We start from the raw sequence: 26,894 nt of genomic DNA on the forward strand, positions 1-26,894 counted from the left end.
CCCAGGAGAACTTATCATTTGAGCCAGTTCATATTGGAGAAGGCATTACAAATAATGTATCTAAATTTTTTTTCTTCATTTTGCTACACTTATAATTTTTTATTTCTATCTTTTGTAAATTACTCAAAAATCTATTGAGGAAACCAATCGAAAAATAGAAATTTTGGAAGCCCCAAATCAATTCCTTATTCCACAGTTTACTGCAAAAGAATATCGCTGCTGTTGAATCAGACCTAGATAGGCCAGTCCCATTTTATAAAGAAAAGGGCCTTCCCAGCAGATCTTAACACTTGGGCAGGTTCATGCAGGAGAAGGTTGTTCTTCAGGTATCTTAGTTGCAAGCTGCTGGGGGCTTTAAAGGTCAAAATCGGCAATTTTGAGTGGTGCCCAGAACTGGACTGGGAGACAGCCGTTCTTATAGCAGGAACATTGCATGATTCCTGTATCGTGTTTCTGTCAGTCACCTGGCCACAGCTTTCTGGATCAGCTGCAATTACTGAACCCTTTTTAAAGGCAGCTCCATGTAGAGCACAACTTGGTACGTACATAATTGAATATTCAACTGATTTTATGGGTTAGGTGTCATGCAGGACTACAGTATTGACAGATAAATTTCAAAACTTGGGTACAGATTTTGGTTTGTCTGGACTAAACTGCATCTGGTAGACTGGTGTGGAATCAGATGTACAATAACTATGGTTAGATGAAATAAACTGTTGTTCCATTTGACATCTGAACCTGCCCATTATCTTTATTTTTCAAACACAGGCTTTAACAAATATTTAATTGTACAATCAATTTACATTTTTGTCTATTTGTGTTAATTTTAATTCTTGTAAGCTGCCTTGAGTCATTTTAACAGTGGGAAGTCATGGCATATATGTTTATTACAATAATTTTTTTTTTAAAAAAAACCAAACCTCCAGGTGTTTGTGTTTAAGCAGAAAAAGTCTTGTGTGTGTTGGGTGTGTGCGTCTGTGCATTGCAATATCACATGCATTTGCACAGCCCGTTCTGCTCCAAATTGTCAGAATTTGTTCCCCCTGAACTTAATCTTCAAGAGAGAATTGTACATGTGATAAACATGGTGAATAAGCTTTCTAGAAAAGTGGCTCCTGTTTTTCTATATATCTTTAGGCACCCATGGGGAGCATATGCCAACCTGATGTTTGGTTGTTCTGTGTTAGATAGAATTGTAAGGCTGGAAGGAACCTGAGGATCTGTGCTACATCCAAAATTTGTCATCCCTAACAAGCATGAAAACAAAATAGCAGTTGTTCGTATAGTTCAAATTACTGCAAAGCCTGGGTTGGATTTAGTAACAGATTGAGAATTTTATACTGTCTTTTGGCATTTGAAAAGAGACCAGAGTGAGCCAAGAGGTGGGGGGGAAACTGTTCTAAATGTTTTTTGACAAGCAAGAGCTAGCTTAGGAATTATGTTGTGGAGTTTTTTAAGCTTATAGGCATATGCTTATCTAAAGAGTGTGTGTGTGTGTGTGTGTGTGTGTGTGTGTGTGTGTGTAATTAGGCCAATCCAGTATTACTGCTCGCTATTGCTTGGTGGTCCTCTAGCCTCCTCCTCTGGAAATTTTGGATGTAGCTGCTATTGGTACAAAAGAGAATGTAGGGTTCGGTTAGCCCCTGAATGTACTTAATAACAATGAGAGTGAGTTCTGCCACCCAGTCCCAAAATAAGATATGTAGCAGCTGGCATAGATTCTCTTTGGAGTGCAGTTACCTCCAAAGCAGTAACCACAGTGCCAGAACAGCAGCAAATCTAGAGCACTGGTGATTATGTTTTAGAATGAATGGCTGTGCTTGCAGGCTTGTGCCAGGATTGAAAAAGAAAGCTATTTGGTTCTGTTCCCAGTATTAGAGTGTTCCAATTCATTAATGCTTGAAATCTCCTTGTTTTTATGTAGAAGATATCTTAAAATGAGATGCATGCTCTGGTCCACATTGCAGCACTTTCTGGGATCAGGGTTTGTGTTCTTTTCTTTTTTTGTGTGTCTCCTTTTTAGGACTTCTCATTTCTATTTTGCTTCAGGCCTTCCATCTCCATTTACATTTACAATCGTTGCTGTATCATTCTGTTGCATTTACTGCTTTCATCTTCTTCAAATGAATTTGCCTTTTTACTCCAGCTATGCAAGCTTTTCAGTGCTCATGGATGTAATGCAGAGTGATACTGGTTTTAGCAATGTCACTTGGCCCAATCTTGAATGTTCATTCTCCCAAAATCTCAGCATCTTAGGAAGACAGAGATTAACCATTATGGTAAGCACAGTGACCAACACCAATATCCAGACTAATTCTCTCCTGACACACTCGGGGGTATGTGTGTTTCCTTGTGTGATGGAGGGGGCTGTTTTCAGCTACTACGCCCGCCCTGTAGCTACCTATGTTTCCCAAAACTATGTCCCTGAGAGTTAATTTTGGGAGGTTCAGATGACTACTGAAGGAAGGGGAGATTGCTGAAAATAACCCCTCCCTCACTTGCACAATGGAAAACCTTGGTATGTCAATGGAGGGCTAGTCTGGATGTTGGCCAGTGTCTTTCAGGCATCAAGGATATTTGTAGAACATGATCAGAAACCTAATTAGTTTATTGGTGGAAAAGCCAATTGCTTAAACCCAGGTTTGCCCCAATTCTGTTTGGTTGATTCACAAGAGGTATACAGGCAATGAGCTTTCAACTCTTCCCTACTCTAGGGGTAGGCTTCGTTGCAATCTATTGCCAGAACTCCTTGTTTTCCTCCCTCCCAGTTGGGCTGTGATACTAGAACTGAGCCCTGCTGAGAGAAGGGCCTTGGGGAAGTAAACTGTCGGAGTGAGGAGGGTTCAGCTTCTCTCAGCTATTTGGCCATTTTTCCTCCTAATTTTGGGCTCCTTGTACACCCCCCTTCCCCTTATTTATTTATTTATTTATCAATCAAACTTATATACTGCCCAAACTCTTGTCTCTGGGCGGTTAACATAAAACAATTAAAACACATATAAAAGTTAAAACAAATAAACAATTTAAAATCAACTATAAAATTAAAACAGACAATTTTTTAAAGTTGAGAAAGCTTGGGCGAAAAGATGAGTTTTCGGGTGTTTTTTGAAAATTGCCAGAGATGGGAAAGATCGTATCTCAGGAGGGAGTGCATTCCACAATCTCGGGGCAGCGACTGAGAAGGCCCGTCTCTGTGTAGCCACCAAACGAGTTGGCGGTAACTGGACATGGACCTCCTCAGATGACCTCAGTGGGCAGTGGGGCTTGTAGTGAAGAAGACACTTTCTTAGATACCCAGAGCCTAAGCCTTTTAGGGCTCCCCCCCCCTTTTAGGGCAAACTAGCACTTTGTATTTTGTCCGGAAACCTATTGGCAGCCAGTGTAACTCCATCAACAAAGGACCAATGTGTCTCTCTGAGATGACCCAGAGACCAATGTGGCTGCCACATTCTGAACCAACTGAATTTTCCGGACTACATACATAGGCACCCCTACGTAGAGCGCATTACAGAAGTTAAGTCTGGAGGTTACCAACAGATGTACCACTGTTTTGAGGTCATTGATCTCGAGAAAGGCTCAGCTGGCGTATCAGCCAGAGCTGATAGAAAGCACCCCTGGCCACCGCCTCAACCTTAGAAACCAGGGAGAGGTGTGACTCCAGAAGTACTCCCAGACTGCGAACCTTTTGGGGAAGTGTGGCCCCATCTAGAACAGGTAGATCAAAATCGTCTCTAGAGTTCTGACCCCGCACAATAAGTGCCTCCGTCTTATCTGGATTCAGCCTCAGTTTATTCTCCTTCATCCAGCCCATTACTGCTTCCAGGCAGGCATTTAGGGAGGATATGCCAGATCCTGAAGAAGTTGACATGGAGAAGTAGATCTGGGTGTTATCAGCATACTGGTAACACCCAGCTCCAAATCCACTGATGATCTCTCCAAGCGGTTTCATGTAGATGTTAAAAAGCATTGGAGAAAGTACGGAGCCTTGAGGGATACCATACTTAAGCTCAGATTTCGAAGAGCAACTATCTCCAATCGACACTATTGGAATCTGTCTGAGAGATAGGAGCGGAACCACTGTAAAACAGTACCTCCCACCTGCAACACCCTCAGACGTTCCAGAAGGATACTATGGTCAATAGTATCGAAAGCCGCCAAGGTATCCAAAAGAACCAACAGAGTCACATTTCCTCTGTCAATTCCCAGCTGGAGATCATTCATCAGGCCAACCAAGGCAGTCTCCACCCCATAGCCTGCCCAAAACCCAGTTCTCAGCAGGGAGAATTGGTTTTCCCTGCTGAGAACTGGTTTTCCCAATATGACTTGTGACTGAGATAGACACTTGTTTAAACAAATATATATGTACTCAAATAACATGTAACGTGCCTTCCTGTGGGGATTTGCCTGTAGAAATTAGCAAAGTGTCTTAAAAGTCAAACCTCCCCAACAAACTAATGTAGAAGTTGGACAAGACATGAAAGTAAGATGGAGACTTATAGGGACCTCACAGAGAATGTCCCAAGATATTCATATCATAGCATATATTTCTCCACTACAAACAAGAATTATTTGACATGTGCAACTGAGAGTGAACGATATTTGGTTTTGATGATACGTCATCTGGTGGTCTGACTCCATGGGTTAAGGACATGTGCACATAGAACCCTTTTCTTGGATTACCCCAGGACTTTGGAACACACTCCCAAACAAAATTACCACCTTGACATCTGAATGTTTTAAAGAAAAACTAAGAACATACCTGTTTAACCAGGCTTTTAATTCTTAGTTTTAAGTTTTTAAGTTATTTTTATCTATATTCTTAACTGTTTTAGTTGATTTAATGTTTTAACAGTTTGTGTTTTTAATTCATAAACTGTTCAGATACTTATACAGACATTCCAACTTCCCCGATTTACCCAGGACAGTCACGATTTGCTGTTTCATTTCCCAGTTCATGACCATGCAGTAGAAATTCATGATTCCCACTGACTCCCTCCTCCCCACTCCCTTCAGAGAGACGTTGGTCTCTCACTCTCTGCCCTATCCAGCTTTGAGGGAGGAGAGATGCAAAGATTTCTTCTTCTTCTTCTTCTTCTTCTGAAGGGAGCCTCCCTCATATGTGTGTCTGCAATGTCTCCTGCTAGTCAAAGAGGGCTGGTGAGTAAGTATGGCTACCAGGAGCATATAAACCTCTAGCCACAAGGTCTCACGTTCTGTCTCAGAGCATGCAGATTTCCCTGCAGAAAAAGGTTTGTTTCATGTGAGAGAGCACTGGCTTCAGAATTGTTTATAGTATATATTCCTGAAGCAAGGGTCAGATTATTTGACAAAGCCCTTTGCTTTTCAGAATAATTTCTTCAGTTTTTATTATATATTGCTGTAGAAAGGGTCAGATTCCATTTATTTTGAAGACCCTCCAAACACCAGTATGCCTAAGGAGAAATCAAAGCAAAAACATTGTGAGCCACATTCAGTTGGTCATATTCTTCAGATGGCAGGGGATTCATAAAGCCATTTGGAAAGGGAACACCTATGCTTTCTGTTCAACATGTGCCTGTGACTTCTTAGTATCCCACAGTGGGATTCATGGTGTAAAACTGAATATAGTGACTGTGAAGCACAGGACAAATGCAGAAAAGTCAAAATAGATTAAAGTCCTCCCAAACACAGATGAGCACTTGATCCATTCCACATAATCCAGTGACAAACAAGGCAGTGAAGGCAGAACTATTTTTCCAGGAGTTGGTACTGCAACATAATTTGCCATTTGCTATGAATGACACTTTCAGTAAACTAGTAGGCAGAATGTTTCCAAACAATGAAATAGCTAAGAAATATGCATGCGGGTGCACAAAAGCCAGTCACCTTATCCACTACATTGGAAAAAAGAGCATAGGTGCCATCCAGAAGCAATTATTGTCAAGTTCTGGTGAATTAAAGAAATACTTATCCCTCAGTTCAAATGGCAGTTCTGACAAGTATGACAAGTTCTTTCTATACTTGTCACCTTTGAGAATTCAGAAGGCTTAGTTAGGACTCACGTTCTGGATATGCCCACAGTAAACTATGCAGATGCTGAAAATATTGCAGCAGCCATTGAAAAATGTATCTCTGCTTCAGGACTCGGCCTAGAGAACTGCGTTGCTTTTCCCTCAGACAATGCCTCTGTAATGACTGGGAAGCACAATGGAGTCCTGAGGCTTCTACAGAAGAAACTAACTGATGGAAAGATTTATGGTGTTAACTGTCCATGCCATTGAGCACATCTAGCAGCAAAACATGGGGCAAAGGCTCTTTCATTTGACCCAGATGAATTTTTCAATGATATCATCTATTTGAAAAGAGTGCCAAAAGAACTGCTCAGAGAAGACATTTCATTTTGTGATGAAACAGTCAGGAAGGTCCTAAAACATGCTACTACTTGATGGCTGAGCATATCTTGCACACTGGAGAAGGTACTAAATATTTGAGATATCCTCAAATGCTACTTCGTATTTCACTATGGTGGTGATAACAACAAGCCTGCTCCATCCACACACCACAAAACAGGAGGAGCCTCAGATGTAGACAAGCAAATATATTCAAGAGTCCAGTCTGTAAACTGTACGTTCTTTTCTGCATGCCATTACACCTCGTTTTGAAAATTTCAGCGCATTGCTTCAGTGTGAGGAACCAATTATCCACAGGCTACATCCTGCCATGATGAAACTATACATAGTTTTAGGATATTTCATTAAACCAGTGGTCATACTTTAGCACAACGATGATGTGATGTATCTTGATATCACCACAAAAGACCTTCAGAGGTCAGAACAAGACTTGTTTATAGGTTTTGCTGCATCGGAGCTGATTAAAAAGCAGGATCGATGGATCACCTGAAATCACCAGGGTCCGTGCTGGAGCTAGAATATTTTATCACAACACACTGCTGTATATGAAGACAAAATTCCCATTTAATGACCCAGTACTGCAGGCAGCAGTTGTACTTGATCATATAGGAAGAGAAAATCTGAGCTCCTCACTGATAGTCTCTTCTGGAAGAATTCCCTAATGTATTGCCACAGAGCAGACAAAATGCTATTTGTATTGAGTTCATGCAGTCCTAGTGTTCTACAGAACGAGGCTCCAGAGCAAGTCAGCATTGATCAGTATTGGCATCAACTATCTAAAGTACAAGATCCAGCTACCGGACAAACACTGTTTCAAGCCTTCTCTCAATTTGCCAAGTATCTGTTACGCATTCCCCACACTAATGATTTCTGTGAAGGCGTTTTTAGCATGCTTAAGAAGAATACAACTGAGGTTCAAAGCTCCTTAGGAAAGTCAGCAGAAAGACATGCTTCAACCAGAGCGTCTACAGAATACACAGGTATACGAAACAGTTTCTGTGCAGTGACGACACCTAAAATCAATTTTTTCAAGAACTACAACTGCACTGAATGGACGCCAACCACTGACCTAATCCAGAAAGCAAAATCTGCTACATATTAAAAATTTGCAGGCAAGGAAAGAAGCTATTAAGTTTGGACTGGTCGGTGACAAGCTCTGCTTAAGCCCCATTTACTTGTCACTTATTATTTGGCTGTATTCTTGGTTTGGGCCTATAAGATTACTGTTCTTACAGTTACACAGACTGTTTTGGTCCCATTCTTTAGGTGTTTTGTTGGACCTATATGAAGATTATCCCTTTAGAGCTAGAATAATAGAATTTCATGGTTTGGCCATTGCAGGAATCTACAAGCCTATAGCACCTGGTGTTCTCAGATGGTCTCCCATCCAAGTAATAATTCGGTCTGACCCTTCTTTACTTTTGAGATCAGATGCTTGCTTTATCTTGTTGTCATTGACTAGCTGTTGCTGCTGCTGTTAATTAATTCAATTTTTATACCGTCCTTCCAAAAATGGCTCAGGGCGGGTTTCACAGAGAAATAATAAATAAATAAGATGGCTCCCTGTCCCCAAAGGGCTCACAATCTAAAAATAAACATGATAGACACCAGCAACAGTCACTGGAGGTACTGTGCTGGGGGTGGATAGGGCCAGTTACTCTCTCCCTGCTAAATAAAGAGAATCACCATGTTAAAAGGTGCCTCTTTGCCAAGTTAGCAGGGGTTATTATTTATTTGATTTCTATGCATTGAATGCCTGCTTGGCCATGGCGGGTGAAGGGAGTATAAAATAATTTTGCCTATTGTCTCTAGTTCTCATTCTGAAATCTTGTCCTGGTTAGTTGGTGATTGCTTGTAGAAAAATAAACAGAATGGGATATGACTTACTGTAGTTGCTGCAGTCTAGATGTTTTTAAATACAACTCTGTCCTTGGTTCATTCTCATTTCTTTTGCTCTCTTATTATATCATGCTGTAATTTGGTTTTGTTTATATGGCATATTGAATCTCTTGTTGGGTCTTGACAAGTTGTAAGGTGGTCATGATGCAAAGTGCTAGGATTTGAGGGAATCTTCCATTCTGTGATTTGCTGAATTATGGTTCTAATCTGTCAAATCACAAATCACAGAAAAGGAAACCTGTGATTTGTGCAGATTTGTTTTTGCTTTAAACAGCTGGAAATAATTGATGATGCTGTAAGCCATCCATTTGTATTATTCAAGTTGCTCAAATGTGAAACCTTCATAAATCCTGAAAATATTGGTACTTATTTTTTTAAATAATTCCAGGACCCTTATCATGGTACAATTGTGTTAGCTACTGTGAAAGGTGATGTACATGACATTGGCAAGAACATTGTGGGAGTTGTTCTGGGCTGCAATAATTTCAGGTAACAAGACTAAATCTTATACTCCTGGGTTTTCTTCTTTTTCTTTGTATTTGTCGTATATATTAGAGTTATTTTGTATTAGCATTCATTATATGCAGTCTTTGAACAAAAGGGGGAGAAATGCTGACTGAAGCAGTAAAATATGCCTCCAGGCCTGGACTTTATAAATTTAAAAGCAGTATTTTTCGAGTTTCTAAAACCACTTACTACTCTCACTGAAACGTTTGACTGGGACTTTTATTTGCAGTCACAAAATGCAACTTTTTAAAATTTAGACTGAAGGTGGAGATTGAAACAGTTATTTTCACAAATATTTTAAAGCTCATGATAAAATGTGGTTGCTTTGGCAACACTGAAAACTAAAAATGTAATTAGCTGCTAGGTACCTTTTATAAAACCAAACTGAGGAAACCCTTGGATGAATCTAAGCTAAGTTTTAGTTTTCCTCACCTAAATTGCAACCATGATGATAAAAATGTACAGTATTAAAAATGCAACGTAGTTTTAGAAGTCAAGTGCTGTTCGATTCATTCAGCGACATTGACACTGCGTGTTGCATGTTTGACTTATTTCTAGTTGCCTTTTAGGATGTGCAGAAACCTCCTGAGAAATTTCACTTGTCTTTAAGAAATGTGTTGGGCTTCTTTTGAAAATTCCTAAATGTTTCTCCTCTGGAGGAACCCTGAAATTTGCTTTGACATCCTCGTGTTTTATTTAAATATTCTGAATGGATCTGGCAGACGTACAGATGTTCTGTCCTTGGGAGTTTGGATTTTGCTAAATAACCACAACAGATTGAGAACAGGGCTATGTCCAATTAAAGAAATTTTAATCCGTTAATTGTAATTGAGTTGTAGCCAATTGCTCAATTAATTTGCTTGTGTATTAATAAAAGCAAAGTTTACTTAATCTTTTTATATGATACTTATATTTATATAAGAAGCATTTTCTCCTGCATGAGAGAGGAGTAGGAAGATTGCTTTTAAAGTAGCATTTACCACCTGCAATTTTTACAAGCACGTGTCAGGAATATTTTTTAAAAATCTATTGTTGGATCTTCCCAGTCAATCATAAGATTTTAAAAAAATTGATTAATCTGTTAGATCTGTCTATACTACTACTAAATAACCATTTCACCAACATTTTTTATGTCTGTTTCAATTATCCATGGATGTTATGATGGAATGGAAGGAAAAGGCTGAAATCTGGTAGCTCAGCTGTTCAGGAAGATTGAAAGCCAGATGCCCTTCTGTTTGGCAATCCTAACAGGATAACTGATCATCATCAATATTAATATTAATAATAATAAATAATATACTATAGCCAAATTAGATCAATTGAGCACATATGCATGATGGCTAGCTAATACTCTTTCCCCCTCCTCCAGAGTTATTGATTTGGGAGTCATGACTCCATGTGACAAGATACTCAGAGCTGCTCTTGAAAACAAAGCAGGTATGAGGGTGGATCTTCCGCCATTTTGTTTAAACATATTGGAACCCTGAACTTGAATTTGCATCTTGAAATACTCATTTTTTCTGATCTTAAGATAATTCAAAGCAGATTGGTTTTTCATTACTTATTAATTGAGATCTGCTTACATAGAATTATTACAGTGTCCTCAGAATTGCTGTGGGAAACATGTGATGAATTAAAATAACAGATCATTAGTAAATGGATCTGGATAAAAAGTACTTATATATGTTAACATTTTTTCTTCATTCTTGTTGAATCTTTATATAGAGGTAGTGAATCATTTTACATCCTATAACAACTGACACCCATTTAATAGATGAATAGAATGTTGTACAGGAGGACCTTGATATTTGTGGGTTTTCTGTTCCTTGGTTGTACTGTGGATATGGAAACCCTGAATATTGAGGCATTGCATGAATGGGGAATTGGGGATTAGGTTCCTGGTCACTAGGAAAATGAGGAAAAAATGCCAATTTTCGGCCACATTTGGGTGTGGTAACATGGGGGGGAGCTCCTTACCATGCTTTGCTCCTCCCCCTGCATCACGCTGTGCCCCTGGAATGCCCAAAAATCACCATTTTGGAGTGAAAACCGGGAGCCATTTTGTGGTTCTGAGAGGCAAAATGGCAGCTGAAAATGACCTCCACGGTTATTTCTGGCCACCTCTGATGTGTGGATACGCAAAGTCAGCGTGTTTTTGTTTTGTTTTGTTTGCTCATGCCGAAGTTGGGTGTCTTTTTTCCCAACTGTGGATACACGAATCCATGGATATCGAATCCGCATATAACGAGGTTTCCCTGTATCTATATACTATATATCTAGATAATATGTTGTATCTGTATACTGCTTTTCAACAATAAATAATCACAAAGCAGCTTACATAGCAAGAGCGGTGAGAAGATGTGGTTCAGAATATAAAAGAAACACAAGGAAGACACCAGCAATGACTACTGGGAATTATGCTATGCAGGGTTGAATATTTATTGGTTTATTTTTATATCATGGGATCATTGCTCTTCTGATAGATATAAAAGAGTCGTCATTTTTGCTCACTGTACAGTTGGCAGATCTTGGCTACTGAAATTTTGTGTAAAACGGATTTTTTAAAATATTTAATAGATATCATTGGACTGTCTGGTCTTATCACACCCTCTTTGGATGAGATGATTTTTGTGGCCAAGGAAATGGAAAGATTAGAAATAAAGATTCCTTTACTGATTGGAGGAGCAACTACTTCGAAGTAAGTCAGACACTTTTTGGTGTGCTCAGGGAGAATATTATTGATAATAATAGCTGACATAGTGCATGACGTTATACATAGGATAGAACATAATGCCCATGCAGTTTCTAGTGAGCGCTTGAGCACAAGAGCAGAATTTGAGCAAAAGTAGGGTGGCTGTTGTATACAGTGGCTGCACTGTCGCACAACTCTGTGCAATTTTTGCGCTTGTGCAACAGCATTGTTATGCAACTGCATGAATGTTATATACTTCTGCATACATAATGTTGCGCAGTGTGTCAGCCACTATTTTTATCATACTTCCCTGCAAAACAAAAGCTATGTTCAAAGCAGCAGGCAATATAAGGACACTGAATATAACAACACCAATTATATAAAATCAAAATAAGATGAAACCATAAAATACAAACAGCAAAAAACCAGTCTTGCAGATAAAAACTCCTAGCGGTAGGGAACTCCCATAGTAGAATAGTAAATTTGAAGTCTCTTTTTCTCCAGATATGCAATAGAGGGGTTGTATCCAAGAGTATTTTACATTTTTATCTTCCCTCAGCCATAGACTTCTGAGCATCTCCCAGGCCTTAGGAGCTGCTTTGGAGTGGGAGGGGACTGTGATCAGCAAACATTGCTGCTTCCTATCCTTTCACAAACAAAACTTATGCCAGTAATGGAAAGCGTTTGTGGGCTACAATATGATTTTTAATAACTACATTTATTAGGGATGTGCAAATAGATTCGGGTACAAATAGATTTGTACTTGAATCTATCTGATTTGGAGACAAAACAAATCACCCCTGTGGTCCATTGGCTAGATTTGGGTGTAAATTGAATCACGCCTGATTTGAATTGATTCAGGATTTGGATACTTCCTGTTAATTTCCCCAGATTCCCAGGTTTCATTTATATATATATAAAAAGCTAAGCTCTAGCCCTTGTAGAAGTGGAGTTATGGAGCAAAATGTGTGGTCACTATTTTTCAAGTGTTTGGATTCTTTGGTGTATAATAACTTTTCCTCAGTGAATCCCTCTGAGGATTCATTACACACCTTTATTTCTTCTATTCGTTTTGACTGTCTTTTGGACAGTGCCAACTGTGAACTGCCAGGTGCCAACTACACCCCCCTCCCACCCACAAGACAGTGGGGTACTACTCAGTATATGTTCTAGAAATTTTTTCAAGTATTTAGGCTCTTTGGTGTCTAATAACCTTTCTTCATCATGAATCCCCATGAAGATTCATTACACACCAAAGAGTCTAAAGATCTCAAAAATTCCTAAAATATAAACTGAGTACCCAGTGGCTTGTGGGTTGGGGGGTAGTTGGAACATGGGATGCCACAAATTCTCCACTTCCACCTGCAAGGCAGTGGGGTCAAAATGAACAGAAGAAATGAAGGTGTGTAATGAAGATGCCAAAGAATCTAAACACTTCAAAAATTCCTAAAAAATAAACTTAGTACCCCAGTGTGGGTGGGTGGTGGTATAATTGACACATGGCTGTTGACAGTTGGCACTGTCCAATGACAGTCAAAATGAACAGAAGAAACGAAGGCGTATAATGAATCCTCATAGGGATTCATTATGAGGAAAAGTTATTCGACACCAAAGAATCTAAACACTTCAACATCCCTAAAGAATAAAATGAGTACCCTACTGCCTTGCAGGTGTGTGTGTGTGGGTGTAATTGGCACATGGCAGTTGACAGATAGCACTGTCCAATGACAGTCAAAATGAACAGAAGAAATGAAGGTGTGCAATGAATCCTCATAGGGATTTATTATGAGGAAAAGTTATACACCAAAGAATCCAAACACTTGAAAAATAATGACCGCACATTCTCCTCTTCTACAAGGGCTAGAGCTTAGCTTTTTTGCTTCTTTTTTTTAATGAAAGCTGAGGATCCATGTTAGGGTTAGGATAGGGCAACTTTGAATCCCCATTATTTCCTCTGGTGGAAATATACAAAATCAGTAAAAACTACAGAAATTCATTAAAAATCAACAAGGTGCCCTACTGCCTTGAAATCTGGGTGAAAGGTGGCACACATAGGGACCTACCCACCACCCAAACTTAATGCCCCTAGGACTCTGTTAAGTGGTCCAAATCCGAATTGAATCAAATACAAATCGAATCTGGGGTGATTTGGGTGGAATAGATTTGTACACAAAACAAATCAGGAGTGGATTCAATTGGGGCAAAAATTGAGTCAAAAAAATCAGTTTGTGCACATCTCTAATATTTATGTAAACCAATCATTCTGTTAATTAATTAAAAACTGCTTGCTGTAGATAGTATATTTAAGGTGAAATTCAGAGAACTGAAAATTTCAAAAATCTGATGTCTAAGCCCGTGCCCAATTCTCAAGGGGCAAATAGAGAGCATTTGTGAATGAGCCATACAGTATGGATGTCTCACTCTTACAAGCACATGTTGTGCTTTAACAAAATAGCTTTATACTTTCAGTCAGAGGTGATGAGAGCAGAATAAAGGCTTTTAAAAAAATGTTTTATGGACATTTTGTGAAACAAATACATTTCATTAACAAAACGACAAAAGACCTTTAAAAAGCACCTGTTTTCTCAGGTGTTTAATTTCAAGTAGTTTATATCATATAACTTGCTTTAATCATTTTATCCAATTTTATATTTGTTGTATTTTAACTTATGTACACCACTGCAAATGTCAGTCAGTATAGAAATGTGATGAATGAATAATAAAACTGTACTAGCTGAGCTGGATGCAGAGCATCTGCACGTCCTGCCGGCCCACCCAACTGCCGCCACCCTTTCCTCCCCCCACAGCCGCTTTCTGACTGCACCCCCCCCCCGGCTGCTTTTTGGCCAGCCGACCTGCTTCTCTGCCCCCCACACCGCTTTTGGCAGGCCAGCCAGCCCGCTTCTCCCCCCCACCCCCCGCTGCTGTTTTTAGGCTGGTGGGCCAGCTGACCCACTTCTTCACCCCCTGCCCACTTCTCCACCACGGCCCCCCCCCACTTTTAGGCTGGTCGGCAGGCCAGCCAGACGGCTTCTTCTCCCCACACCCGCTGCTTTCTGGCTGGCCACTGCCACAGCCACCATTTTCTTCACTCCCGCCCATACCCGTGGCTATCCATCAGCTCTCCGAACCTTCGCAAGAGCTGCCATGCATGGGATTAGCCACAGGGACATCTTCGAGAATTAAATATATAGATTACACAACAGTAAACACTGTACACATCTTGAAATATCTGTAAATCTAAAAATGAAAGACAGAAGGAATTCCATCACAGGAACAGCAAATATGTTTACAAGAAAGAGCCCAACTGGTTTATTTCAGTAATGCTGGAGTCTAATTAGGAATTCAGAAATATGAGGCTGAACAACCTTTTTAGTTCTGAAGATCCTGCTGGAAATGTTTGCCATTATGTACTTGGTTGTCATTAATGCAGTGAAAATCAGATAATTGCTTAAAAAATAATTAAAGCTGGATGTTTTGAGAAGAGGACACTATATGCTGTCCAAAAGACTTCTCAAAGAGCAGTTTGCCACCCAGTATTAATAGATACTCAAACCCAGGAGGAATTCATTTACAATACTAAAAAGAAGATAGTTCTGGAGAGAAAATGATATCGGAAGAAAGCTTTAGAGAAAATGTGACAGCTGAAGAGATGTTGGCTTAGAATAGTTATGCACAAATTCTTTCTCCCACTCGATATAAAACATATTTATTTATTTCTCTCTCTATGTAAACTGCCCTGAGCCATTTTTGGAAGGGCTGTATAGAAATTGAATTAATAATAATAATAATAATAATAATAATAATACATCATTATGTGCTGCAGGGGAAGCATCCACTAAGTGACTCCTGTCACTAAGAAAAGTCTGAACTGGGACAGACCTGTGGGCAGTATTGAAGAATCATGCCAAAAACAGGAAACGTAACCCAGTGGAATGAGACCATAGCTCAGTGGTAGAGCATCTGCCTTGCATGCTGAAGGTCCCAAGTTCAATTCCTGGCATCTCTAGGTAGGGCTGGGAAAAACCCCTGCCTGAAACCTTGGAGCTATTACCAGTCAGTCTAGACAATACTGTGTGAGACGGACCAAAGGTCTGATGGGTAGGGATGTGCACAAACCGGTTCGGCGGTCCTTTTACAGAGCACCGAATTGGTTTGGAGGCCTGGCATTTGTACCAGTTCGGAGGCAAGGGGTTACCTTTAAGGAGCAGGGAGGGTGCCCATCCCCACCACCGCTTTCCTCCCCTCCGGCACTGTCTCCCAAAACGCTGGTGTGGGGCTGCTGTGTACCTCCTTGCATCCCTGGTCAGCATCGTACCACGAGTGGCTGGTGTGTGTGTGCACGTCGCACACATGCACCAACCACTTCCGGTACAGTTTTGACTGAGGATGCAAGAAGGTATGCAGCAGCCCTACGCCAGCGTTTTTGGAGACGGCACCAGCAGTGGGGAAACAGCAGGCAGGATGGTAACCCTCCTGGAAGTGCACGAACCCGGTCGTGCACATCCCTACTGACTTGGTATAAGGCAGCTTCCTATTTTCCGTGCAAAAGCACTTGCACCTGCAGTGGATGTTTTTCCTCCAGAAAATAGTTGCAAGAAATCCATAGTGTCCTGTGCAGTAGTGAATTTTTGGTACAGAAGAACCTTGTTACTTGTGGGGGTTCCATTCCTCACCCACCACCATGAGCAACGAGGTATTCCTATGGGGAAAGGGGGGGTTAGGTTCCAGAATTCACAAAAAAGTTGGAAAGAAGTGCCAAAAAAACCCCCAAACTAAAAACTCAACCCCCAAAACAAACAAAAAACACCCCAGCCAAAAGAAGCAAAGAACTACTGTAGTGTGTTTCATGGGGTCTCCTTGTGCCCAGCAGTGCCTCCCCAACCGAGAAATGCCCCCAACCAAACAAAAAACCCCCACTTTAAAATGCTTTTTAAGAAAAGAGGTGAAAAACAGCAGAAAAATGGCAAACAGTGCTCTACCTTGTTCTGTGGGTTCTCCTTGTGCCCTATTGTGTCCAGCAATGCCCCCCAGACTGCCAAAGGCCCCCCTCAACTGCAAAAATAGGAAATGAGTTTTCTTCAAAGAAACAAGCCACAAATGGCTTCTGCTGACAAAAATGAAGGGTGGAAGTGACCTTGGCAGTCACTTCCAGCCCTCTAGGAACCGTGGATATAGGAACAGTGGTTTTAACCATTTAGACTCCACAGTTACTGAAATCGAGTGTCAATTGGACACCTGCGAATATATGAAACTGTGAATATAGAATCCACGTTTAACAAGGTTCTCCTGTACTCTTTTCAGACATAATTCTGACAAGCAGGAGAGGAAGTTCTGAGAAGATCTCTCTTTTTAAATTCTGATATTTATTCAATTAATTTTGCAGTCCTTGAAAATATCAGTTTATCAGCAGTTGTGTAAATAGTGTTGATTGTTCTTTATGTAGCCAGATGATGTGCAGAGGAACTTTCATTTCCATGGAAAAGAGAATAGGTGTTTTGGTGTCCTTTATACAGTCTGTTCTGTGGCTTTCTCTGTGGGGCATAAAGATCTCTGTATATTTGCTGGATGCTGAGGTAATTTGTTCCATACTTTTCTTTTCCTATGTGTCCTTCTTATAATTTCAGGACACATACAGCTGTAAGAATTGCTCCACGATACAGTGCTCCTGTCATTCATGTCCTGGATGCTTCTAAGAGTGTGGTGGTTGTAAGTTGTGAAATATATTGGTAGTTTTAGTCTCTACGGTGTATTTTACAAAAATTGGAATAGTTCTAGCACGGGGTTCTTAACAGGAGATACAAAGACCTTGGTGTACTTGAAGGATTTCCAGAGGGTACTCAGTCTTCCTGCCTCACCAAGCTGTAGCCACACTATATGTCCTCCATCTGAGGATTGCAGACTTTGAAGCTGACACATCCTTGGCATTCTGTCTGCTGCAGAAGAGGAGGCAGGAGGATGAAGACCTTCCTCCTCTGCTTCTGATTGGCTGGCTATGTGCTGAAACTCATCATACCCCTCCCCTCAGCCTGACTGACAGGCTTCAGAAAATTAGTACTGAATACTTACATTGAAATTAATAGGCAAGTAAGTGTCCCATTAGTTTCAGTAAGATTGCTTATGAGTATGGATAGGAACATAGGTAGCTGCCATATACCAAGTCAGACCACTGGTCCGTCTAGCTCAGTATTGTACACGGACCAGCAGTGGCTTCTCCAGAGTTACAAGCAGGAGTCTCTTTCAGCTCTATCTTGGAGATGTCAGGGAGGGTACTTGGAACCTTCTGCATGCAAGCGTGCAGGTGCTCTTCCCAGGGCTGCCCCATCCCTTAACAGGAATGTCTTATAGTGGTCACACATGTAGTCTCCAATGCAAATCAGGGCAAACCCTGCTTAGCAAAGGGGACAATTCATGCTTGCTACCACAAGACCAGCTCTCACACTTAAAATTGTTTATGTGTGTGCGCGTGTGTGTATATATATTATATAATATATACACACACTCACACACACACACACAAACACACATACACACAATTATCTAAGGCATACCCATGGCTAATCCCATGCGGGGCAGGTCTTGCGAGAGTTCATGAGCAGAAGCACCATGGTGATTGGGCAGTGGAGATTCCATATGCAGATAGGGAGGAGGAGCCTGTGGCACCATGGTGACTGGGCAGTGGGGATTCCATAGGCAGATAGGGAGGAGGAGCCTGTAATGGCTAAGGACAGTTGGAATGCAACTGTTACTGGTCGGAAGATGTTCTTGGTTGTAGAAGAGAGGAATATAGATAGATAGAGGACAGGGGTCTGTAAAGAGAGGGATCATGAAGGATGAAAGAGCCCCTTCAGGAAAAGGAGGCTGCCTTTGTGTGAATTAGATGAGGGAACAAGATCTGTTAACTGAGGAAGGGGGAGAGAGAGAGAGAGAGAGAGAGAAGGGCAAGGGACGGGCCTGAGCCTGTCAGCAGCCTGAGTGGAACGAGCGGCCATGGTGGCACCCATTGGCAGCAAGGAAGGGCCCAGTCAACCATTGCTGCTGTTTGGAGCTACTGAGGCCATCGGCGGAGGGAGGCAGGCAGGCAAGGGACAGGCCTGGCCCTGGGCCTGTTAGTGGCCTGAGGGGAACAAGCGGCCATGGCAGTGGTGGCAGCGAGGTAGGGCCTGGTCAACTGCTGCTGTTCCTGTACGGAGGAGCAGGAACCGGGCTCGGGTGAGGGTGGGTAGGTCTCTGAAAATAGGGGACTGCAGCTTGGCCAACAGGCGCTCGCAACGCTGCAGCCGCGACCAAGAAGGGTGAGGGGGGGTGGAGTGAAGGGATGGAGGAGTGACCGTGAGGGGGATGGAAAGAACCGGATGGAGGAGGATCAGGCTTAGGTGAGGGTGGCGAGATCTCTGAGGTGAGGGGCTGTGGCAGGGAGTGGGGGGAGCAATCAAGTACTAGTGCGCAGACACTCTGCACAGATTAAGCTATATATGTGTGTGTGTGTGTGTGTGCGCACACACGCACACGTTACCATTATGAGAAGGGCTACTCCAGTCACTGGCTTACATCCAGATTAAATTACTCAGAAGTAGTCTTATCGAAATTATGAGGACAGTTTATGTGTCCTATGAATTTCAGTGTGAGTACTCATGAGTAACATACTCTGGATGTAAGCCAGTGATCAGAGTAGTCTGCCTCCATACCTGTAACATGTGTTTATATGTATTCTCTCTCTCATTCTCTCTCTCTCTCTCTCTCAAAATCTCTATGGGGTACCTGAACTGAAGGTTTGTGATAGAAAGGGTATACTTATTTAAAAAGGTTTGGAACACATATTCTAGTGGATCGGACTGTGGACTCAGTCTTTACAGTGGCCTGAAGATCAAAAGACATCTCCATCATTCGTCCTTTTAATTTGTGTAGGGATTTTAGCAACACATATAATAGAAAACTTTCCCTTTGCCTCTGTATTAAAATACTAGATTTGCATGGAAACCTTGAGCTGTATTATTTATAGCTGTTGGTGCTTGTATTATCTGTAAAGATGAACCTGTTCTGTTGCTTTAAGACGGGTGATCAAGGTACTTCTGGAGGCAGCAGAACTCGACTGATCATCTGTCTGAATATCTTATATGATTTCTGCTAAAATTGTGTTATAAATATGTACATGAGCCACTTGGTGGTCTTAGGCAGGTAAGCTACCTCTAATGTGCTCTCTGCAAGATGGGCATAAAAATTATCTGAGGTTGTAATAGTGAATGAGATAACATGATAAACAACTTGGAGCATTATACAGTAGTAACATTTTAAAGAGGATGCTAAAATCTGTGGCTCTTGTTCTCAGGACCCCTTGCAGTTAAGAAAAAAGATGGAATTGCTGGCCATATCGGTGGTTTTGAAAATAAATGAGATAAACATGATAAATAGCCTTGTTCAATAGCTGTTTGTTACGTTTATACCATATTGTGAAGTGTGATGCTAACAAGTCCACAAATTGAATTTTCTCCAGTCTTTTTTATTCTTATTTGCTGGAGCCAAATTCACCTGAGAACTGTTTCCCCCAAATCAGTGATGTGAAACCATTTTCGCCCAGACAGCCTTGAGCAAAACTGTTAATCCTCTTTACCAATAGTATAAAGTAGATCTTTAATGATGTTTGCTAACATCTAAATGTACTACAAAATGTCTTAATTTGTTTAAGAAAATGGAAAATATTATGAAAATCATCTGAGGTTTTTGAAGGCTTCTATATATTGCACTCTGTATTTCTGTTTAGGGTGATGCTTTTGAATGCTTAAGGCAGTCATGGGCTTAATTAAATCTGACTAGAACAGCTTGCTTAATTAATAATAGAAATCTCAGAAGTGACTTGCCTGTGATGGTAAATATATTTGGTATGCTTTGGTAGGCTTACACTTCAGCTCTTTGCATTTTCAGACTGTTGACTGTTCTGAAGTTTCAGATGAGAGTCACAAGTCCTCTAAACCAAATCACTAGGATTTAAAATGGCTGCCACTGTTTCTGTGTGCTTAAATCTTTTTACTGTTTGTTTCTGCCACTGTTTCTGTGTGCTTAAATCCTTTTACTGGTTATGTGGGGAAATATGCCGGCCCCACTGCATAAATGAAATTTCAGTAACATAAAAAGGGAGTTGTTTTTATTATTATTATTATTATTATTATTATTATTATTATTATTATTATTATTATTATTTCTTGTTTACACAGTCAGACAGGTATTGCTGACTGGTTTGTTTTATCCAGACATCGAGTCCTTCCTAAGGACCTGGGATGGCTGGATTTTATTGTCAATTGTTATAGATATTGTCGCAGAATATAGGCTGTTCCCAGTAAAGCTGCTTTTTGTAATTGGCTGATGGTTATTTCTGTGGCTCCTATGGTGCTGAGGTGCTCTTCAAGGTCTTTTGGAACTGCACCCAGGGTGCCAATTACCACTGGGATTATTTTGGTCTTTTCCTGCCACAGCCTTTCAATTTCAATTTGTAGATCTTTGTATTTGGTGATTTTTTTCTATTTCTTCTATTCTGCTATCCCCTGGTATTGCTATGTCGATTATTTTGACTTGTTTTTCTTTCTTCTCAACTACAGTTATATCTTGTGTATTGTGTGGCAGATGTTTGTCTGTTTGTAGTCGGAAGTCCCATAATATTTTTACATCTTCATTTTCTTCAACTTTTTCAATTTGATGGTCCCACCAATCTTTGGCTACAGGTAGCTTGTATTTTTTGCAGATGTTCCAGTGTATCATCCCTGCTACTTTGTCATGCCTTTGTTTGTAGTCAGTCTGTGCGATCTTTTTACAACAGCTGATTAGGTGGTCCACGGTTTCATCTGCTTCTTTACAAAGGCGGCACTTGCTGTTTGTGGTGGATTTTTCAACTTTTGCTCTTATTGCATTTGTTCTTAGTGCCTGTTCTTGTGCAGCCAGTATTAAACCCTCTGTTTCTTTCTTCAAGTTGCCATTCTTAAGCCATTGCCAGGTCTTGGTGATGTCTGATTTTCCACTTATATTGTGCAAATATTGACCATGCAGGGGCTTATTTTTCCATTTTTCTGCTCGGTTCTTGACTTGTTCTTTCTTGTAGGCCTGCTTTGTTTCATTGGTGTTGAATAGTTTCACATTATTGACCAGAAAAGAGGCCTTGAAGAATATATAAGGGACAGTGAAGAAGATGCACTTCAAATGGTCAAGAACGAGAAACTATTCAACACCAATGAAACAAAGCAGGCCTACAAGAAAGAACAAGTCAAGAACCGAACAGGAAAATGGAGAAATAAGCCCCTGCATGGCCAATATTTGCACAATATAAGTGGAAAATCAGACATCACCAAGACCTGGCAATGGCTTAAGAATGGCAACTTGAAGAAAGAAACAGAGGGTTTCATACTGGCTGCACAAGAACTGGCACTAAGAACAAATGCAATAAGAGCAAAAGTTGAAAAATCCACCACAAACAGCAAGTGCTGCCTTTGTAAAGAAGCAGGTGAAAACGTGGACCACCTAATCCGCCCTATCTACCCCCAGCACAGTACTTCCAGTGACTGTTGCTGATGTGTGTCCTATGTTTCTTTTTAGAATGTGAGCCCTTTGGGGACAGGGAGCCATCTTATTTGTTTTATTTCTCTTTGTAAACCGCCCTGAGCCATTTTTGGAAGGGCGGTCTAGAAATCGAATTAATAATAATAATAATAATAATAATAATAATAATAATAATAATCAGCTGTTGGAAAAAGATCACAAAGAATGACTACAAACAAAGGCATGACAAGATAGCAGGGATGATACACTGGAACATCTGCAAAAAATACAAGCTACCTGTAACCAAGAATTGGTGGGACCATAAAATTGAAAAAGTTGAAGAAAATGAAGATGTAAAAATATTATGCGACTTCCAACTACAAACAGACAAACATCTGCCACACAATACACCAGATATCACTGTAGTCGAGAAGAAAGAAAAACAAGTGAAAATAATCGACATAGCAATACCAGGGGATAGCAGAATAGAAGAAAAAGAAATAGAAAAAATCACCAAATACAAAGATCTACAAATTGAAATTGAAAGGCTGTGGCAGAAAAAGACCAAAATAATCCCAGTGGTAATTGGCGCCCTGGGTGCAGTTCCAAACGACCTTGAAGAGCACCTCAACACCATAGGAGCCACAGAAATAACCATCAGCCAACTACAAAAAGCAGCTTTACTGAGAACAGCCTATATTCTGCGACGATATCTATAACAGCAACAACATTGACAATAAAATCCAGCCATCCCAGGTCCTTGGGAAGGGCTCGATGTCTAGATAAAACAAACCAGTCAATAACACCTGTCTGACTGTGTAAATAAATAAAAATAATAATAATAATTATTATTATTTCGATTTCTATACTACCCTTCCAAAAATAGCTCAGGGCGGTTTACACAGAGAAATAATAAATAAATAAGATGGCTCCCTGTGCCCGAAGGGCTCACATCCTAAAACGAAACATAAGATAGACACCAGCAACAGTCACTGGAAGTACTGTGCTGGGGGTGGATAGGGCCAGTTACTCTCCCCCTGCTAAATAAAGAGAATCACCACGGTAAAAGGTGCCTCTTTGCCCAGTTAGCAGGGGTCACTTTCATACCTTTTAAATGATGATAAGAATCTATCTGGCCATATTTAAATTTTTATTTTAAAAATAGAACAGCAATCAGGCAGCATTACCTATGTAATTCTGAGAGGCTGAATTTAGTTCACAATAAAATGTTTATAGGAAAATCCTCTTCCATTCCACTCTCCTCATTTCAGGCTCTCCTTTAGAGCTCATTTGCATGTTTATTTTTGAAGTCATAAGCCTGGATGTGGTACCATCTTCACGTTCATGCGGAGCTTGTTGTATTAAATAGTATTCATGTAAAAAGATGAGGAAGCATATATCGGAAAACACTCAAACACTCACTTTCTTCCTAGCAATATAACCAATTGCCGGGGCGGTGCAGGGGGAGTGTGTGTGTGATAATACACATTCCTATGGACTTTTTCAGTATGAGGGAGTAATCTCCTGGTCCATACATAAGATGGACCAGATGATTACACTATGCTTGTGTGTGTTTGTTTTGTTTTGTGTTTTGTTTTTGCATAGAGAGATTCAGTAGAGAGATTGCTCTGATCCCAATTTAGGAGCATGCCGCTCCTTTGAGGTGGGCTACCACCAGCTGAAGACTGATCTAGAGTCACTGACCAGTCTCAGACATGGCTTCAACAACCCTAGAACTGACACTGTGCAGCCATACAATCCAGGTCTAGACAACAATATATTAGCCTAAAAACAAACCATCAGTGCCACATGACCTTTTGAGGCACATGGGGAAATGTTTTCCAAGTAATCTTCCAGAAACTTTTAAAACCAGACTGAAGCCACTTCTAATTATATGTAATTTATTAAGAAATAAAAGAACTGCACACAGAATAAGGAACTGGGGGAAACAAGGAAATGGGAGTAAAGAAAAGCACATAGAAATTTAAAAGAAAATACAAAATATTAACTAACTAAAAATGTGAGCTTTACCTTTTGTTCATCACATAAGAGGGTCACTTGGCTGAGAGAGAGTTAATCTCTGTATAGTGTCTCCCTTTTGGACACCAGTAAAAGGTGGTGACATGGTGACTGGTTAGTCGGTAACCAGTGATTCATGGCTGGGGTCTTCACCCCTATTTTATAGTGACTAAAGAGGGGGGAGGCTTTTCCAAAGAAATGCAGCTCTGAGATCCAATGGAAAGAGACAACGTATCTCTGATATAACGCTGGTCTTAGGCCAATCCAGGGTTGAGGTTTTTGCTCCAAACTCAGTGTCCCTCCTCCTTAATGAGTTATATGGCTAAAGGCAGGCCATGTTTAAGCTGGTTACCTATGGTGAAAACAGGATTAAGACTATACCTTGATGGCTCTGACTCTACCATTTCAGAGCCTTCCGGGTGCAGTGGAATTTTCAGACATTCTTGACCTAAGATAGAGATCTGCATTTCATTACAGCACAACAGAGAAATTGGAGGTAAACTGGATTGCATGCACCTTCAGATTTAATACATATTCTGTGTTCATTTTAGTGCTCTCAGCTTTTAGATGAGAATCTAAAAGAGGACTTCTTTGAAGAAATAGTAGAGGAGTACGAAGACATTAGACAGGACCACTATGATTCTCTCAAGGTAAATACAACAAGCAGATTATCTTAATGTCAAGTGTATTAATCAAGTGTTATTATTAGCTCTATTTTCTTTTTCATACCATTTAAAAAATTGAATAAATCTATGGATAAAGTTATTTGTCCCAAGTTGATGTGAACTTCAACCTTAATCTTATTTTCACACAGGAAAGGAAATATTTATCGCTAGAGCAAGCAAGAAAGAAGGGCTTCTGTTATGACTGGCTAACAGAAACTAAACCAGGTTAGTTTTCTTTAAAACACACACACACACACACACACACACACACACACACACACACACACACACACCTGTTTTGTGCATCATCTGATGCATTATGTCCTCATCAGAAGAAAGTTATTTTTAAATCGACCATTATCAACCTTCATTCTCATTTTTTTACAGTATGTGTTTTTACTTCTAGTTTTCTAACTTTATCACAACATATTAAAAACCTAAAAATAACAGGAAATTTCTAAATAGTGGTTTTTATTTTGCAGAAGAAACCCAAATATCCCTATGATGTCCTTTAGGTCATTTTAAAGAGTAATTTCCTTGACTCCCTTACTCGAGGAGGTGTCAATAAATCAAATAAGATGATGTTCTAGCTTTACTGCTGGGGTTAAGTTACAAAAAATGAGTAGCTGGCACTCCCTGCTGGATTAAAGGACTTGTAGGGCTCTCTTGTGTATGATGGCATAGTGGGTGGCTGCTTCAGTTGAGAGATCTAATCAGAGTATTGAGTGACACTGACAGTTCTCAATCTCTAACCACCAACCTCTCTAAAGGGCCAGCATATACTTTCATATACAAGTTGACTGAGATGCCACTGGCTCATCTGGTGGCTACTCAGGGATGGGCCTTCTCTGTTCTGCCCCAAAGTTTTGGAATGCATTTCCTGCTGAAATAAGAGCCTCCCCATCTCTGGCAACTTTTAAAGAGGCAGTTACAACCCATTTGTTTATCTAGGCTTTTATTAGACTTTACAGTTTTTTAAATGATGTTAAATTTGAATTTATTTTAATGTGTTAACATTCTCTGTTGCTAGGGTCAAGGAATAGACAAGTGCGCCCCTGCCCTAGTGGGAGTCAAGCTGTGGTATGTCCCATGGAGATGTCCTTGACCCCAGCAACAGAGAATGGAGCATGTTTCACTTATCATGAAGGCTTCTTCTGGTTGCGGGAGTCAAGGACATCTCTGCCCCCACCCAGCTTGGCGTGCTTATCTGTTCCTGGTAAAGAGTATCTTTTCAGTTTCAGTTGTTTTAATATGTCTAGTGCAACAGTTTATAGAACATGTGTTTTCCTACTGTGTTACCGTTTTCTTCTCTTATTTCATTTGTTATGATTGCCTTTTCCTAAATTGGTCCGAAGAAACTGGGGTGGAGTTATCCCCCTCAGGCTCAAGTAGGCGTGTTTATCTCTATTTTAACATATCAAAACTGTTCTGCCTTGGAACTCATGAGGGGCATAACCCCATGGAGATGTCCTTGACTCCAGCAACCAGAAGAAGCCTTCACTCATACCAAAGAGTGAACCAATGCTTCATTTTAATTGTATTTTAATTTGTACTGTTTTATTGTAAACTACCCAGAAACATAAGTTTTGGGTGGTATATAAATATGTTAGATAGATAAATAAATGATGAAGGCATGAATATAGTATGAGATAAGATTAATCAAAATTCCCCCACATTAGAAGACTTACTTTATCTTAGCAAGAAATTAGATTTATTGACACAGATCAGAGTTATAGTCATTAAAATAAAAAATGGTTCCAGTTCCATGTACTTGTCCTAGCTAATATAATAGGCAGATAAGTTGATATGTTGCATGGCTAGAGATGATCCACTGCAAAACACACACACACACACACACACACACACACACACACACACCACAGTGGTGGTAATTTGGAAAGCAAAGACACTTTCTGTCTTCTTCACAGAAGATGCCATTTGGAATCCAGGAAGCCAACTCCAGACTGTGGACCCCTAACAAAAGACTTGGCTGTATAATTATTATTTTTAAACTATACCACCCTTCCAAAACTGGCTCAGGGCAGTTTACAGAGAGAAATAATAAAGTAAGATGAATCCCTGTCCCCAAAGGGCTCACAATCTAAAAAGTAACATTAGATAGACACCAGCAACAGTCACTGGAGATACTGTGCTGGGGTGAATATGGCCAGTTACTCTCGACCTGCTAAATAAAGAGAA

The 26,894-nt window shown here is 40.4% G+C and overlaps 1 protein-coding gene across 5 annotated transcripts in view; it reads left to right on the forward strand.

Moving 5' to 3' along the window:
• Positions 1-26,894, forward strand: part of MTR (5-methyltetrahydrofolate-homocysteine methyltransferase) — a 122,068-nt gene that overhangs the window by 76,692 nt on the left and 18,482 nt on the right. For all 5 annotated transcript variants that reach the window (XM_053300167.1, XM_053300161.1, XM_053300168.1 and 2 more), the window contains 6 exons: positions 8,677-8,777; positions 10,165-10,232; positions 11,373-11,493; positions 17,115-17,196; positions 24,582-24,680; positions 24,845-24,920. In XM_053300167.1, coding sequence (XP_053156142.1) covers positions 8,677-8,777; positions 10,165-10,232; positions 11,373-11,493; positions 17,115-17,196; positions 24,582-24,680; positions 24,845-24,920 — 547 coding nt within the window. The remainder of the gene's footprint in view (positions 1-8,676; positions 8,778-10,164; positions 10,233-11,372; positions 11,494-17,114; positions 17,197-24,581; positions 24,681-24,844; positions 24,921-26,894) is intronic.

The sequence above is a fragment of the Hemicordylus capensis genome, chromosome 1, assembly GCF_027244095.1.
Source record: "Hemicordylus capensis ecotype Gifberg chromosome 1, rHemCap1.1.pri, whole genome shotgun sequence".
Lineage (NCBI taxonomy): Eukaryota > Metazoa > Chordata > Lepidosauria > Squamata > Cordylidae > Hemicordylus > Hemicordylus capensis.